Source organism: Xenopus tropicalis, chromosome 9 (genome assembly GCF_000004195.4).
Source record: "Xenopus tropicalis strain Nigerian chromosome 9, UCB_Xtro_10.0, whole genome shotgun sequence".
Taxonomy (NCBI): Eukaryota; Metazoa; Chordata; class Amphibia; order Anura; family Pipidae; genus Xenopus; species Xenopus tropicalis.
Window position 1 is genome coordinate 7,617,845 of NC_030685.2, and position 15,950 is coordinate 7,633,794.

Consider the following 15,950-nt stretch of genomic DNA (forward strand, 5'->3'; position numbering starts at 1 on the left):
AATGGCTGAATGTAGAATGCTCGACGTAGTGCTGGGATTCTGATTGGTGAATTCTCTTGCAGCTGAAATTGAGTTTATGGGTCAGTAGAATTCTCATTGGTGGATTGTTTTCCATGTGTAATGAAAGGGCACCTATCAGTTGATGAGGTGGGATTCTCATTGGAGGATTATTTTGCATGCACATAAAGAGCCGGATACTAAGCATCACAGCTTATGCCCCAACATGGCTGCCCCCACTGGGAGTTCTATTAGCCGCTCCTCCAGTAGGGGAAACAATAACTGTCCTTTAATGTAGTTCAGTTACCACTTGACATACTTTTTGAGCTAGTTGCTTTGTCTGCTTTTACTGCCCTACATACAGTACATGCTAAGGTATTTAGCCAAGGGCAAGATTTGTCAGAAATGCCTCATGTTTTCTTCCCCCCCCCCCACCCCCATGCCTTCTGCCCTCCCTTAACCACCCATCATCCGCATTCTTTATGCACTATAACTATTCCCTTATCTTGTCCCATTATTTCTCTATATTTTTGGCCTCCCCTTTCATGTGTGCTTTTTCCTTTTTTCTCTCCACGAAGCTCTCCCACCTACACCCACCCCTTCCCATCTCTATTGCTCTACACCTTTCTCTGTTCTACCCATGTCTCCCCTAGTTTCCTTCTATGTCTTTCTTCCCCTTCATTTATTGCTCTACCTTTCTATACCCCGTCCTACTGTCCTTCAGATATTCCATTTCCCTGGCTCCTATTGTCTTCTGCTTTCTTCCTCTCTTCCCCCTTTTTGTTCCTCCAACTTTTTCCCCCTCATTGTCTTACTGCCAACTACAATCATTATTTAATGGTTAAATGGTTCTCAGAGAAAAGGGAATCATTTAACCATGAAATAAACCCAATAGGGCTGTTCTGCCCCAATAAGGGGTAATTATATCTTAGTTGGGATCAAGTACAGGTACTGTTTTATTATTACAGAGAAAAGGGAATCATTTAACCATTAAATAAACCCAATAGGGCTGTTCTGCCCCCAATAAGGGGTAATTATATCTTAGTTGGGATCAAGTACAGATACTGTTTTATTATTACAGAGAAAAGGGAATCATTTAACCATGAAATAAACCCAATAGGGCTGTTCTGCCCCAATAAGGGGTAATTATATCTTAGTTGGGACCAAGTACAAGTACTGGTTTATTATCAGCAGTGCAGTACAGAAGGGTTTACATCCCCTTTACAACTATGCTTTGATGACTGGTGTTTACTTTGATAGTTCCCCACTGGGTCCCAATTCATTAACTGATGGAGGCACATATGAATATAAAAATTTGATAGGTCTCTTTCAAGGTAGTGATTAAATATACATTGAGTGAAATTAGCCCCAGGGCAGATGGGAGGTCGGTCTGGGCAGGGGGGGCCGGTAGGACATTATAGCACCAGGAAATGCAGACGCCATTGGAGAGGAATGGTGAGCGGGAAGGTTTAGACAAAGAGTAGCAACCAGAGGTGTAAAGTAAAACTAGATGGTCGGAACTCACACAGTGGGAAGTTCTGAGGGTGTCATATTTGTTTAAAGATATTCTGTCTCCGGAAAATGTGTGTTTTTTTTTTTTTTCTTCCAAACCCATCAGTTAATCGAGCTTTTCAACAGAATCCTGCATTGTAATCTGTTTTTCCCATGGGGCTAGCCATATTCTTCATTTCCCAGGGTGCAACAGCCATGTGACCTGTGCTCTGATAAACTTCACTCACACTTTACTGCTGCGCTGCAAGTTGGAGTGATATCCCCCCCCCCTCCCCCCAGCAGCCGATCAGCAGAACAATGGGAAGGGAGCAAGATAGCAGCTCCCAGTAGGTATCAGAATAGGACTCAATAGTAAGAAATCCAAGTCCGGCTTGGGACTCCTCCAGTTACATGGGAGTAGGAGAAACAATAGGTTAGCGGAAAGCAGTTCTAATGTGTAGCGCTGGCTCCTTCTAAAAGCTCAGACTCAGGCACACTTTACTGCAGCGCTGCAAGTTGGAGTGATATCCCCCCCCCCTCACCCCCAGCAGCCGATCAGCAGAACAATGGGAAGGGAGCAAGAGAGCAGCTCCCAGTAGGTATCAGAATAGCACTCAATAGTAAGAAATCCAAGTCTGGCTTGGGACTCCTCCAGTTCCTACACACCAATATTACAGCTAAAAATACATTTGTCGGTTCATAAAAATCAAAATAAAATTTTAAATGGTAGAATGAATTACTTGCAATATGAACAGTGTAATATAGTAATAAAAACTATGGCATACAAATCATGACAAAATCCGTTTAAACAGAAAGCCCAGGGTTTAGCCATAAACAGGTTGCCCGGCATTCTTACAATATAAAGGAGCCAATAGGCTGGCCGCTAGTTATATCATATAGACTGTTACAGAGCCAGGGACCAGTGCTGTGCTGGGAAGGCTAAACATGGTCCCTCTACTGCAAGCTCTTCTTCTGCTCACCCCGGGTAAGTCTCACTATATATATATGTGTGTGTGTGTGTGTGTATATATATATATATGAATAAAGATATAGTGTTCTCTGTTCCTGCAATTGGAGTTGGGAGCATTAAGCACAGTTTCCCAGCACTGAACAAGTCTGTCCCTTTATCCCCATGTCTGATTCCTGTGCCATATAATGACGGGAAAATGACATCATTATCTCTATATGTAAGGTACCAGCAAGGGGCCTGACACAGTGCTGGGAATCAGCATTCTCATTGGGCAATTTTTTTGCATTTATAATTACATTTTTGATCAACAGAATTCTCATTGGTGATTTTTCTTGCATCTATAATTACTTTTCCCAGCAACTTCTATAGCAATACTAGGGGGTGCAGTGGGACAGTGTTATAGTTGGGTTTAGAACCCCTTTCATCAATCTCTGCATGACTGATGGTGCCCAAGAGCTCACAATAACCAAGTTTGCAAGACTTATCTACATAGTAAATCCTCCGGGGATGACTATATTATCTACAGCAGCAAGTCCAACTTATTTCAACTGGGGACCACATATTGGCTTTGAGCCACTGAGTAAATAAGAGCCATGTACAGAGTTAGGAGTGAAACATTCAGTTCTAGGTAGGAGAAATGTTCAAACCCATTTTGTTTATTCTGGTTAAAAACTCCTTTAATGAGACCAGTTTTTAGATTTGCATTTGGGGATGTTGTTGTTACAGGAACCAGTAGAATTTCAGAACCGGTTTGGCTGCAAGAAGGTTCCTAGAACTCTCTCAACTTTCATTTTCTCATACATTATCCCCATGTCTGATTCCTGTGTCATATAATGACGGGAAAATGACATCATTATCTCTATATGTAAGGTACCAGCAAGGGGCCTGACACAGTGCTGGGAATCAGCATTCTCATTGGTCAATTGTTTGGCATAATAAGGTTTTTCATAAATAAAATTCTCATTGGTGAATTTTCTTGCATCAATAATTATGTATTTTTGGCAATGTCTATAGCACAACTAGGGGCGCAGTGGGACTTGTTTGATCCTGCGCTGCGGAATATGTTGGCACTTTATAAATAAATGGTAATGTAATGTAATCCTGTAGGTGATACAGTAGGTATAAAAAAGTTTAAATTTACAGCATACTTTACATTCATTTCCCATCATGCTTTGGGCTCTCACTATGCTGCTTATCAGTACAGAAATGTGAGACACATGACAAGTTCCTTGTGCTTCCTGGGCACCTAGGGGGGTGCAATTCTAGCTAGTTGGTACCTCCTTTGATACCGAGACCTGGAAATCGCACCATAGCCCAGTGTAGATACTTTTCATTGTAAATGCTTCTGATTCTCATCATTTCATTGTATTGGATGCAAATCCAAAAAAGGTACTTTTGACCATATTTCCAAGTAAATTTAGGTTTCTCATGTTAAATGAATGGGAGGGGGATCTGGTAATGATTCTATCCTGTGAGTAATGATTCTATCCGGCCATTACTAGCATTAATACTCACCCGTGTCCTATTCTCTTTCTTCAGGTCTCCTTGGGATCACTCCTGGCGCTACAGGTGAGTGGGAGACGTGGAAATTTCACTAAACTGCTGAAAATTTAGTGAAACGCACCTACTGCGCGCCTTTTTTGAAGCATGGGACTTATTTGACACCACCGTGACATTTTTTGATGTGACTTTTTCCTCAATCTACGAATTTTTGCCACAGTTTGTGAACATAAATTTCATAAACAAAATTGTACTCATCGCTACACATAACAGTGATATTCGCAGACACCTAATTTTGTGGCATTTCCATGGAACCCATCGTGGGTGTTGGTTTAAGAACTCAAATGCTTTAATGTATTTCTCTTTACTGGTTTGTCTGGTTTCTCTTCGTGTTCTCTGTACCTGTTGTTTCATAGAAACAATCTCAGGAATTGTGGGTAAACATGAATAGTAATTGGTCTTATTTATCACTTTCCAAGAATTGCAGGGGACAAAATTGTGCATATTAGTGCTTACTGTTAACCTTGCTACCCTTTGTATGTCAAAATGAATCTGTCCGGAAAGGAATCTCAAGCATTATTGTTAGAATTTGTAGATGCAATAAAACTTGCATCTTTCATTAAGTCATTATTAAAAACTATTGCCAATGAGGTGCAAAGTGCAGTTATAAGCACAAGTACTAGTTACATTATACTGTATATACATTCATTGTATATTTCCCTGCAGACTGTGGAAAACCTCTGGTGTCCAGCCGCATTATGGGGGGGCAGAGTGCACAGGAAGGGCAATGGCCCTGGCAAGTCAGCTTTAGGAACAATGGACGGCACTTCTGTGGTGGGACTCTTATTTCCAACCAGTGGGTCATCTCAGCAGCTCACTGCTTCCCCAGTTCCAGGTGGGTAAATGTGCGTGTTTTGATGGGCAGGGCAGGCAGCTGGCACGCAAAGTCCAAAACGAGAGGCTGAGGTCTGGGCAGGCAGCAGGCAAGTGGAGTCCAGGTTCAAAAATCATAACTGGTTGATCCACAGAAATCAGACATGGAGGGGACTGGAGCACAGGAACCAGATAGGAAACAAGGAACCAGCCAGGTACTCATGAACAAGAACTTCCATGAACTTTGAAGGTTTCCAGAGGTAGGTTTCTATAGGCCCTTTGCAAGTTAACAAGGTAGCAGGAGGAAAGGGAGGAAGGACAATGACCCTGGCAAGTCATTTTAGTGGAACTCTTATTTCCAACCAGTGGGTCATCTCAGCAGCTCACTGCTTCCCCAATACTGGGTGAGTGTTGATGGGCAGGACAGGCAGCAGGCAGGCAAAGTCCAAAAGACAGATTCCAATAAGAATCACAGCTAATCTGTATAAATCTGGCTCCCTGTTCCTTTTTCCACTTGGATTTGGCCCAAACCCAGGCTCTATCTAGATTCTTCTCATTTCTCAGATGTTCTCTGGGGCTCCCAGCAAGTTGCAGGCTTTTCTCCCTCATTTATTCAGTGCATCAGTAAAGCAGAAAGTCACTGGTTCCATTGATTAGAGAGCATCACTAAGTCCATAAACTGGGACATCATGGCTGAGAAGATGTCTTTTGTTGTAGGCCAGTAGATGCTAGAAGCTAATTCTTTCCTGAGTTAATAGACATGAGACATTGTCCCCTTGTTATTAGTTCCACAGATTCCTTTTTTAATGAATAATAAAATACATTTGTGCTGTTTTCCAGCTCGGCAAGCTCCATCACTGCGGTTCTTGGGGCCTACATGATAGACCAGCCAGATGGCAATCAGGAGGCCATTGCAGTACAAAGTGCAACTAATAATCCTTCTTACATTAACGAGGGGGACAGTGGGGACATCAGCCTTGTACAGCTTGCAAGTCCGGTGACCTTCACCGACTACATCCTCCCAGTTTGTCTGCCGGCAGATACGGTGACGTTTCCTACGGGGCTGCAGTGCTGGGTAACCGGCTGGGGAAATATCGCCTCTGACAGTAAGTATCTTTACCTGCTAAGGGAAATATATATTATAAATATAATATACAGTTTGGTCATTTCCCTATGAGAACAATCTATAAATTATATCCTTATAATCGATACCTAGTGATGTCATCAGTTATAATCAGAGCTTAGTAATTTCTGTCACATGAGGATATTAGAAGTCACAGAGGAGTTCCATGACCATATAAAAGCACAAGGCTGAAGGCCATGGTCATGGAACTCCTCTGTGACTTATAATATCCCTATATGTTACAATAGGGGGCACTTTATTCACTATATATTATAAGGAACTCCTCAGGGGGCTTATAATATCCCTATATGTTACAATAGGGGGCACTTTATTCACTATATATTATAAGGAACTCCTCGGGGACTTATAATATCCCTATATGTTACAATAGGGGGCACTTTATTCACTATATATTATAAGGAACTCCTCTGTGACTTATAATATCCCTATATGTTACAATAGGGGGCACTTTATCCACTATATATTATAAGGAACTCCTCTGTGACTTATAATATCCCTATATGTTACAATAGGGGGCACTTTATTCACTATATATTATAAGGAACTCCTCGGGGGCTTATAATATCCCTACATTATACAATAGGGGGTACTTTATTCACTATATATTATAAGGAACTCCTCGGGGACTTATAATATCCCTATATGTTACAATAGGGGGCACTTTATTCACTATATATTATAAGGAACTCCTCGGGGGCTTATAATATCCCTACATTATACAATAGGGGGTACTTTATTCACTATATATTATAAGGAACTCCTCGGGGACTTATAATATCCCTATATGTTACAATAGGGGGCACTTTATTCACTATATATTATAAGGAACTCCTCTGGGACTTATAATATCCCTATATGTTACAATAGGGGGCACTTTATTCACTATATATTATAAGGAACTCCTCAGGGGCTTATAATATCCCTATATGTTACAATAGGGGGCACTTTATTCACTATATATTATAAGGAACTCCTCGGGGACTTATAATATCCCTATATGTTACAATAGGGGCACTTTATTCACTATATATTATAAGGAACTCCTTAGGGGCTTATAATGTCCCTATATGTTACAATAGGGGGCACTTTATTCACTATATATTATAAGGAACTCCTCGGGGGCTTATAATATCCCTATATGTTACAATAGGGGGCACTTTATTCACTATATATTATAAGGAACTCCTCGGGGACTTATAATATCCCTATATGTTACAATAGGGGGCACTTTATTCACTATATATTATAAGGAACTCCTCGGGGGCTTATAATATCCCTATATGTTACAATAGGGGGCACTTTATTCACTATATATTATAAGGAACTCCTCAGGGGCTTATAATATCCCTATATGTTACAATAGGGGGCACTTTATTCACTATATATCATCATAACTGTACCAGAAATGCTGGGGCCCTGTGGTATCGTTACCCCACCATGGACACTGGAATTCAAACCAACTGATGGGTGGGTGGATTTGGGTGAGTAGATTGTTTGACTGATCTATCTTCATTTTGCAGCCAACCTGCCAAGCCCGAAGACTCTGCAGGAAGTAGCCGTGCCTCTGATTGATGCAAACAAGTGCAACACATTATATCAAACCCCAAATTCTGATGGTACGAGTTCAATAAGTGTTCACAGTGACATGATCTGTGCGGGGTTCATCAATGGCGGCAAAGACTCATGCCAGGTGGGTTATCTTTACTTGCCCGGCCAAGACAGTGGTTTAACTTGAATGCAAGTTGGTAGCCGGGGGCACCTCTCCCTCCCTAGACCAGTGTAGGCTGTTGCTGAGAACTGTAGTCATTACACAATGAAGTGTGTTGAACCAGAACTGTCTTTATTGCTGGCTAATCTCAAGGCAGAGTAAACAAGATTGGAGTAAGCGCACCTTCTCTGAAGCCTTCAGGACCCCTGTCTCCTTACAGTGCCCAGGAGCTTCACACAGCTGTCTCTCTACAGCTTTACTATAAGGCCGCTACCCCAATCCTACACACTCAGGATTCCTGTCTGGGGTTCTACCCCTAATAGCAACTCCTTGTGGGGACTCAATCTGTCCTTACTAGCTACCCTGTCTAACTCTCGATCCTAGAGCAAGCTAGTTACCATCCTTTGGTAGGGCTACCTGGTTTTATTCAGTAGCGTCTGTCTCGCTGAAGATGTTACCAGGCCAAAAGAAGAAGTGCTGGGCTAAAGTCCTCCCATTTATAGGCTTCTTCAAAGGTGTTTTCCCCTACAGGGCAACCATATTGGTTGGTTCCAACTAGTGACCAAACTAATTATAGCCTAACTATTTACATTAATATAAATTCTTATTTCACCCCCTCACAAACTTGATTTATTTTAACTGATATAACAGCTATTTTTTCTCTGTACATGTTAGAATGTTGAATGTCCTCAGTGGGGCCTTAGATTCATGATCTGCCCCATTGAAATACCAAACATCTCCATGGTCTTGTTAAAATGATGCATATTTATCAAGCTACATAATCTAATCTAGAAAGATAAAGTAGAAAAATGTTTTTTTCTTCTTTTCAGGGTGACTCTGGGGGACCCTTGGTTTGTTCTACAAGTGGCCAATGGTTCTTGGCCGGAGTGGTGAGTTTTGGTGACGGCTGTGGACAGGCATACCGCCCAGGGGTATATACCCTCATGCCTTCATATACTGACTGGATAGTGTCATATGCATCTGATGCCTCTTCCAATATGAAGTCCGCAACATTCTCAGGCCCTATCATTTCTCTTAATAACACTCCTCCACCTATCATTTCTCCAAATACGACTCCTCCTCCCGATAACACAGCTCCACCCATAAGTTTATCCATTCTTCATATCATTTGGGTAGCTGTTCTGCTGCATTGTCTATGAGGTCCTAGCAGAGAGGTAACTTAGAAAAAAAAAACATTGCATTAACAATAGGGTTGCCACCTTTCTGGTTCTGACCCAGACAGCCTGGTTTTTCAAGGGGCTACCCGGGTCAAAACCTTCTGCCCATTTTTCTACCCTCGCAATTGAGTCCAATGGACACAAAAACCTTCACCCTGACGCCATCACGCAATGCCGTTAAAGATGAAAGAGAATGTGAAAATGACTACACATTTTTTAGTTCACATCTATTAAACATAATGAAAATAAATAAATATGAAATTTAAAAAATTATGCAATTGGGGGTCATTTACTGAGACACAGGAAAGGGGTGGAAAATTGCCTAAATTATGTACTATTTTGCCCTTTATTAAGCCTTAGACTACATGTTGTCTCCTTCCTGTCCAACATCTCATTCCAAAGCCATGGGTAATAATATTAATATGAATATGATCTTCTCTTTGCCTCTAAAATCTTCCAGGAAGGATTTCAACCAAATATTGGAACATTGTTGGTGGGATTTCCTTCTATTCATCATTTATAAATAAGAGGTTGGGTGCTGATGTTGAGGGATCAGTCCTGGCTTGCACCTTTGTTCCTATTCTTTACTTGTTCAGTTGGGTTTCTTGTTGTTCATAAAAAGTCACTTTATAGTTATGTAACTGTCAGTGCTCTCTATTTGTATTTTGTTATAAAATGTACAGTTTTTTTTAATAAACTGACCTAGTTTTAAATTTTATTATGTAAATGGTAAAAATAACCGGGTATTACATTGTTTCCAAAATGGAGAGTTTGACTTCCTGCAGTAGTACTGTGTGATAAATGGGGTTGTGGCATTTAGCCCAAGAGCAGGGTGACTGTTACCCCAATGTTTCTATATATCTGTAACCTTGTTATGGGCTAAGGGGGCCCAGCCTGAAGGCCAGTTAGGGGGAGATTTGGGGTGAGTGCTTATTTGTGCCCTGGGTACCCCTGGAACTATAGCAGGGTGACTGTTACCCCAATGTTTCTATATATCTGTAACCTTGTTATGGGCTAAGGGGGCCCAGCCTGAAGGCCAGTTAGGGGGGGATTTGGGGTGAGTGCTTATTTGTGCCCTGGGTACCCCTGGAACTATAGCAGGGTGACTGTTACCCCAATGTTTCTATATATCTGTAACCTTGTTATGGGCTAAGGGGGCCCAGCCTGAAGGCCAGTTAGGGGGGGATTTGGGGTGAGTGCTTATTTGTGCCCTGGGTACCCCTGGAACTATAGCGGGGTGACTGTTACCCCAATGTTTCTATATATCTGTAACCTTGTTATGGGCTAACCTACCTGTTCTATCCTGGGTAACAACTGAACAACAAAATACATCAGGGTTGTATTCTTAAAGCAATATTGCACAATAAAACTTTCCCAGCTCTCTAGGGCCCGCATTGGCAGCATTGAAATGCAAAAGAATCCTCCAATGAGAATCCCAGCTGATCTGTATAAATCTGGCTCCCTGTTCTCTGTTCCTGCAATTGGAGTTGGGAGCATTAAGCACAGTTTCCCAGCACTGAACAAGTCTGTCCCTTTATCCCCATGTCTGATTCCTGTGCCATATAATGAAGGGTTGAATGACATAATTATCTCTATATGTAATTAACAGCAAGATGAGTGCTGGGATTCTCATTGGATCATATTTTGCATTTCAATTCAGTCATTGGCTGTGGAGATTTAGGGAAACATTTTGGAAAACATTTATTGGGCAATATTGCTTTAAGAGTACAACCCTGATGTTGCTGGACTACAGCTCCCAGCATGCCTCACCCTTCATTATTTGTTACATTATTCTGGGATTTGTAGTCCAGCAACAGCTGAGTAACGTTTATTTGAGCAGCAGGGTTTACATCCCCTTTAAAAGTATTAAACATATTAAGGTGCATTTCACTAATCTCTCCACTTGGTGGCACACAGCTATTCAAAAAACATTCTATTATGTTGCTACGTCAAATGTTCTAGTAACCATGCATTTCACTACTTCGCTCACATATTCATCCAAAAAAGTGACATTCTACCATGTTGCTATATTGAACATATCCTAGCAACATATACATATATATATATATATATATATATATATATATATATACAGTGGAGGAAATAATTATTTGACCCCTCACTGATTTTGTAAGTTTGTCCAATGACAAAGAAATGAAAAGTCTCAGAACAGTATCATTTCAATGGTAGGTTTATTTTAACAGTGGCAGATAGCACATCAAAAGGAAAATCGAAAAAATAACTTTAAATAAAAGATAGCAACTGATTTGCATTTCATTGAGTGAAATAAGTTTTTGAACCCCTACCAACCATTAAGGCTGATGCCACACCAGGCGTAGGGCTGATTTTTTCGGCAAGCGGAAAAACGCTTGCCGAAAATTCAGCCCTACGCCTGCTACTTGTGCCTGCACCCGAATGAATGGGATACGCTCGGGTGAAGGCACAAGTAGCCGATATACGCATGAAAACGCGAGAGAATGCAAAGTCTCGCGTTTTCATGCGTATATCGGCTACATGTGCCTTCACACGAGCGTATCCCATTCATTCGGGTGCAGGCACAAGTAGCAGGCGTAGCGCTGAATTTTCGGCAAGCGTTTTTCCGCTTGCCGAAAAAATCAGCCCTACGCCTGGTGTGGCATCAGCCTAAGAGTTCTGGCTCCCACAGAGTGGTTAGACACTTCTACTCAATTAGTCAACCTCATTAAGGACACCTGTCTTAACTAGTCACCTGTATAAAAGACACCTGTCCACAGAATCAATCAATCAAGCAGACTCCAAACTCTCCAACATGGGAAAGACCAAAGGACAAAGGATGTCAGAGACAAAATTGTAGACCTGCACAAGGCTGGAATGGGCTACAAAACCATTAGCAAGAAGCTGGGAGAGAAGGTGACAACTGTTGGTGCGATTGTTCGAAAATGGAAGGAGCACAAAATGACCATCAATCGACCTCGCTCTGGGGCTCCACGCAAGATCTCACCTCGTGGGGTGTCAATGATTCTGAGAAAGGTGAAAAAGCATCCTAGAACTACACGGGAGGAGTTAGTTAATGACCTCAAATTAGCAGGGACCACAGTCACCAAGAAAACCATTGGAAACACATTACACCGCAATGGATTAAAATCCTGCAGGGCTCGCAAGGTCCCCCTGCTCAAGAAGGCACATGTGCAGGCCCGTCTGAAGTTTGCCAATGAACACCTGAATGATTCTGTGAGTGACTGGGAGAAGGTGCTGTGGTCTGATGATACCAAAATAGAGCTCTTTGGCATTAACTCAACTCGCTGTGTTTGGAGGAAGAAAACTGCTGCCTATGACCCCCAAAACACCGTCCCCACCGTCAAGCATGGGGGTGGAAACATTTTGCTTTGGGGGTGTTTTTCTGCTAAGGGCACAGGACAACTTATTCGCATTAACGGGAAAATGGACGGAGCCATGTATCGTGAAATCCTGAACGACAACCTCCTTCCCTCTGCCAGGAAACTGAAAATGGGTCGTGGATGGGTGTTCCAGCACGGCAATGACCCAAAACATACAGCAAAGGCAACAAAGGAGTGGCTCAAGAAGAAGCACATTAAGGTCATGGAGTGGCCTAGTCAGTCTCCGGACCTTAATCCAATAGAAAACCTATGGAGGGAGCTCAAGCTCAGAGTTGCACAGAGACAGAAACCTTAGGGATTTAGAGATGATCTGCAAAGAGGAGTGGGACCAACATTCCTCCTAAAATGTGCGCAAACTTGCTCATCAATTACAAGAAACGTTTGGCCTCTGTGCTTGCAAACAAGGGTTTTTCCACTAAGTATTAAGTCTTTTTTTGTTAGAGGGTTCAAAAACTTATTGCACTCAATGAAATGCAAATCAGTTGCTATCTTTTATTTAAAGTTATTTTTTCGATTTTCCTTTTGATGTGCTATCTGCCACTGTTAAAATAAACCTACCATTGAAATGATACTGTTCTGAGACTTTTCATTTCTTTGTCATTGGACAAACTTACAAAATCAGTGAGGGGTCAAATAATTATTTCCTCCACTGTATATACATACTAAGCCTTTTTATAGTTCTGGGATATCCAATGGCGTTAATAGGCATTTGCCCCTTCGGCCCCAGAGGGCAGTGCATATAATTAGGTGGTGACCGTATGTCATGATGTCACAAGCTGTACATGATGTCATCACCTTGCATCACAAGAACAATCATATTGAATAGGGGAAGTGTCCATTTCCCCATAATTAAAGCCTATTGGCCTTGAGTCATGTCTGTATTGTTATTGCTGTTACAATAATTATCACTGTGTATTGCTGTGTGTGGTGCGTACTTACCGGGATATTACTTACCTGGATATTATCCCATCATGCCCACTTCCTATTCCCATCACTTTTTACACAAGATACAATAGTGCCGAGCAGCTTCCTGTTTGTTTTGCTGAGTAACCCCTTCATCCCTCTCTGTACTCATCAATCAATGTTGCATTTTTGCCATTTATAATTAATGATCACTGTCATGTGACCAGCGTGCAACTCATACTCTGCTCTACACGGCAACCTGTACGGCTGAACCATGATGGGGTTGGTGTTTCAGGAAGGAAGTAGAACTTTATATTATTATATAAATATATAAGCAGGAAATTGGCTCTGAGTTTTAGGACGTGTAAAGCCCCCTTGACTCTACTATTTTTAAACTCAGGATATAGATATCATCTTCAAAATGTATGAAATTGTTTGCATATGTTCGGTCTATAGCAACCAATCACATATTCGCTATAAAACTGATAAATACTACCTGCTGATTAGTCATTATGGAGTCTAGACCTGTAGACTTGGCAAACTTGACTTGTTTCTGGTATGGGATTCTAGACCTGGGCAAACCTGGAGACTTTTATGGTTGATATGGGATTATAGATCTGGGCAAACCTGGAGATTTATGGTTGATATGGGATTATAGATCTCGGCAAACCTGGAGACTTTTATGGTTCATACGAGATTCTAGACCTGGGCAAACATGGAGACTTTTATGGTTGATATGGGATTCCAGACCTGGGTAAACCTGGAGACTTTTATGGTTCATACGAGATTCTAGACCTGGGCAAACATGGAGACTTTTATGGCTTATATGGGATTCTAGACCTGGGCAAACCTGGAGACTTTTATGGTTGACATGGGATTCTAGACCTGGGCAAACCTGGAGACTTTTATGGTTGATATGGGATTCCAGACCTGGGCAAACCTGGAGACTTTTATGGTTGACATGGGATTCTAGACCTGGGAAAACCTGGAGACTTTTATGGTTGATATGGGATTCCAGACCTGGGCAAACCTGGAGACTTTTATGGTTCATACAAGATTCTAGACCTGGGTAAACCTGGAGACTTTTATGGTTTAAATGGGATTCTAGACCTGGGAAAACCTGGAGACTTTTATGGTTTATATGGGATTCCAGACCTGGGAAAACCTGGAGACTTTTATGGTTTATATGGGATTCTAGACCTGGGAAAACCTGGAGACTTTTATGGTTGATATGGGATTCTAGACCTGGGAAAACCTGGAGACTTTTATGGTTGATTTGGGATTCCAGACCTGGGCAAACCTGGAGACTTTTATGGTTCATACGAGATTCTAGACCTGGGCAAACCTGGAGACTTTTATGGTTTATATGGGATTCTAGACCTGGGAAAACCTGGAGACTTTTATGGTTTATATGGGATTCCAGACCTGGGAAAACCAGGAGACTTTTATGGTTTATATGGGATTATAGACCTGGGAAAACCTGGAGACTTTTATGGTTGATATGCGATAATAATCCTAAAAAAATTAAGAGATTTTTATAGTAGACCTGGGCAAACATGGAGATTGTTTTGATTCATATGAGATTCTAGACCTGGTTAAACATGGAGACTTTTATGGTTAATATGGGATTCTACATATAGGGAAACTTGGACACTTTTGGTAGTTGATATGGGATATTAGACTTAAATCTCAAGACTTTTATAGTTTATATAGGGTGCTACAACTGAACCAAAATGTAGGCTTTTGTGTTATGGTTATGAGAATTTATACCTGAGCAAACTTGGCATATTTTATGACTAGATTTGGGCAATCGTGGGGATAATTAAGTTTGATATAGGATTTTAGATCTAGGACAACCAGATTTATATGGTTGATATGGGATTCTAGACTTGGGTAAATCTGTAGATTGGTATAATTTATATAAGGTGCTACACCTGAACAAAATTGGAGGCTAATGGTTAATATTAGATTCTAGACTTGAGCAAACTTGGCATAATTTATGATTGATATGAAATTCTAGATCCGGGCAAACTTGGAGATTATTATGGTTCATATAGGATTTTAGATCAACAACAACCCAGACTTTTATGGTTAATATAGGATTCTAAACCTGGGCAAACTTGGAATATTTTAAGGTTGATATGGAATTCTAGACCTGGGCAACCTTGGAGGACACTTGGCATATTATATGGTTGATATGAGATTCAAGATCTGGGCAAACCTGGAGATTATTATGTTTGATATAGGATTTTAGATCTAGGACAACTCAGACTTATGTGGTTGATGTGGGATTCTAAACCTGGGCAAACTTGGCATATTTCATGGTTGTTGACATGGGATACTAGATCTGGGCAACCTTGGAGCAAACTTGGCATATTATATGGTTGATACGAGACTTAAGATCTGGACAAACTTGGAGATTATTATGGTTAATATAGGATTCTCAATCTAGGACATCCAGGAATTTAATAGTTGATATGGAATTCTAGACCTGGTTAAAGTTGGAGACTTGATGGGTTGATATGGGATTCTAAGCCTAGACATACTTGATGTTTATGATTGATATGGAAAGTCTAGATATGGGCAAACTGGGGGGAGCAAAGTTGTATAGAAGAGAGAAAGAGGGGAAGCTGAATGTGTCTCTGATGGGTGATAGGACTTGGGAAAGCATCTAAGGAGAGTTGTCTCAGCCATAAAGCAAGGTAGTAGTGATGAGCGAATCTGTTCCATTTTGCTTCGTTGAAAAAATCGTGAATCTTTCAAAAGATCCGCGAAACGGTGAAAATGACGGTGAAAAAAATTGTCGCCC

At 41.2% G+C, this 15,950-nt stretch overlaps 1 protein-coding gene across 1 annotated transcript; it reads left to right on the forward strand.

The window, feature by feature from the left end:
• The first annotated feature begins 2,252 nt into the window (after positions 1–2,252).
• Positions 2,253–9,134, forward strand: LOC100494613 (serine protease 27). The gene is made up of 6 exons (XM_002939695.4): positions 2,253–2,473; positions 3,998–4,027; positions 4,685–4,853; positions 5,672–5,937; positions 7,496–7,665; positions 8,514–9,134. The coding sequence occupies exons 1-6, from the start codon at positions 2,434–2,436 to the stop codon at positions 8,841–8,843; spliced, it is 1,005 nt and encodes a 334-aa protein (XP_002939741.2). The 5' UTR covers positions 2,253–2,433; the 3' UTR covers positions 8,844–9,134.
• The last annotated feature ends 6,816 nt before the right edge of the window (positions 9,135–15,950 follow it).

Bases quoted from the DNA above. Each gene is read 5' to 3' on its own strand.
- LOC100494613 (XM_002939695.4), top strand. From the start codon at position 2,434: ATGGTCCCTCTACTGCAAGCTCTTCTTCTGCTCACCCCGG. The intron at 4,028-4,684 runs GTGAGTGGGAGA...ATTTCCCTGCAG, and splicing joins GATCACTCCTGGCGCTACAG to ACTGTGGAAAACCTCTGGTG. The intron at 7,666-8,513 runs GTGGGTTATCTT...TCTTCTTTTCAG, and splicing joins GCGGCAAAGACTCATGCCAG to GGTGACTCTGGGGGACCCTT.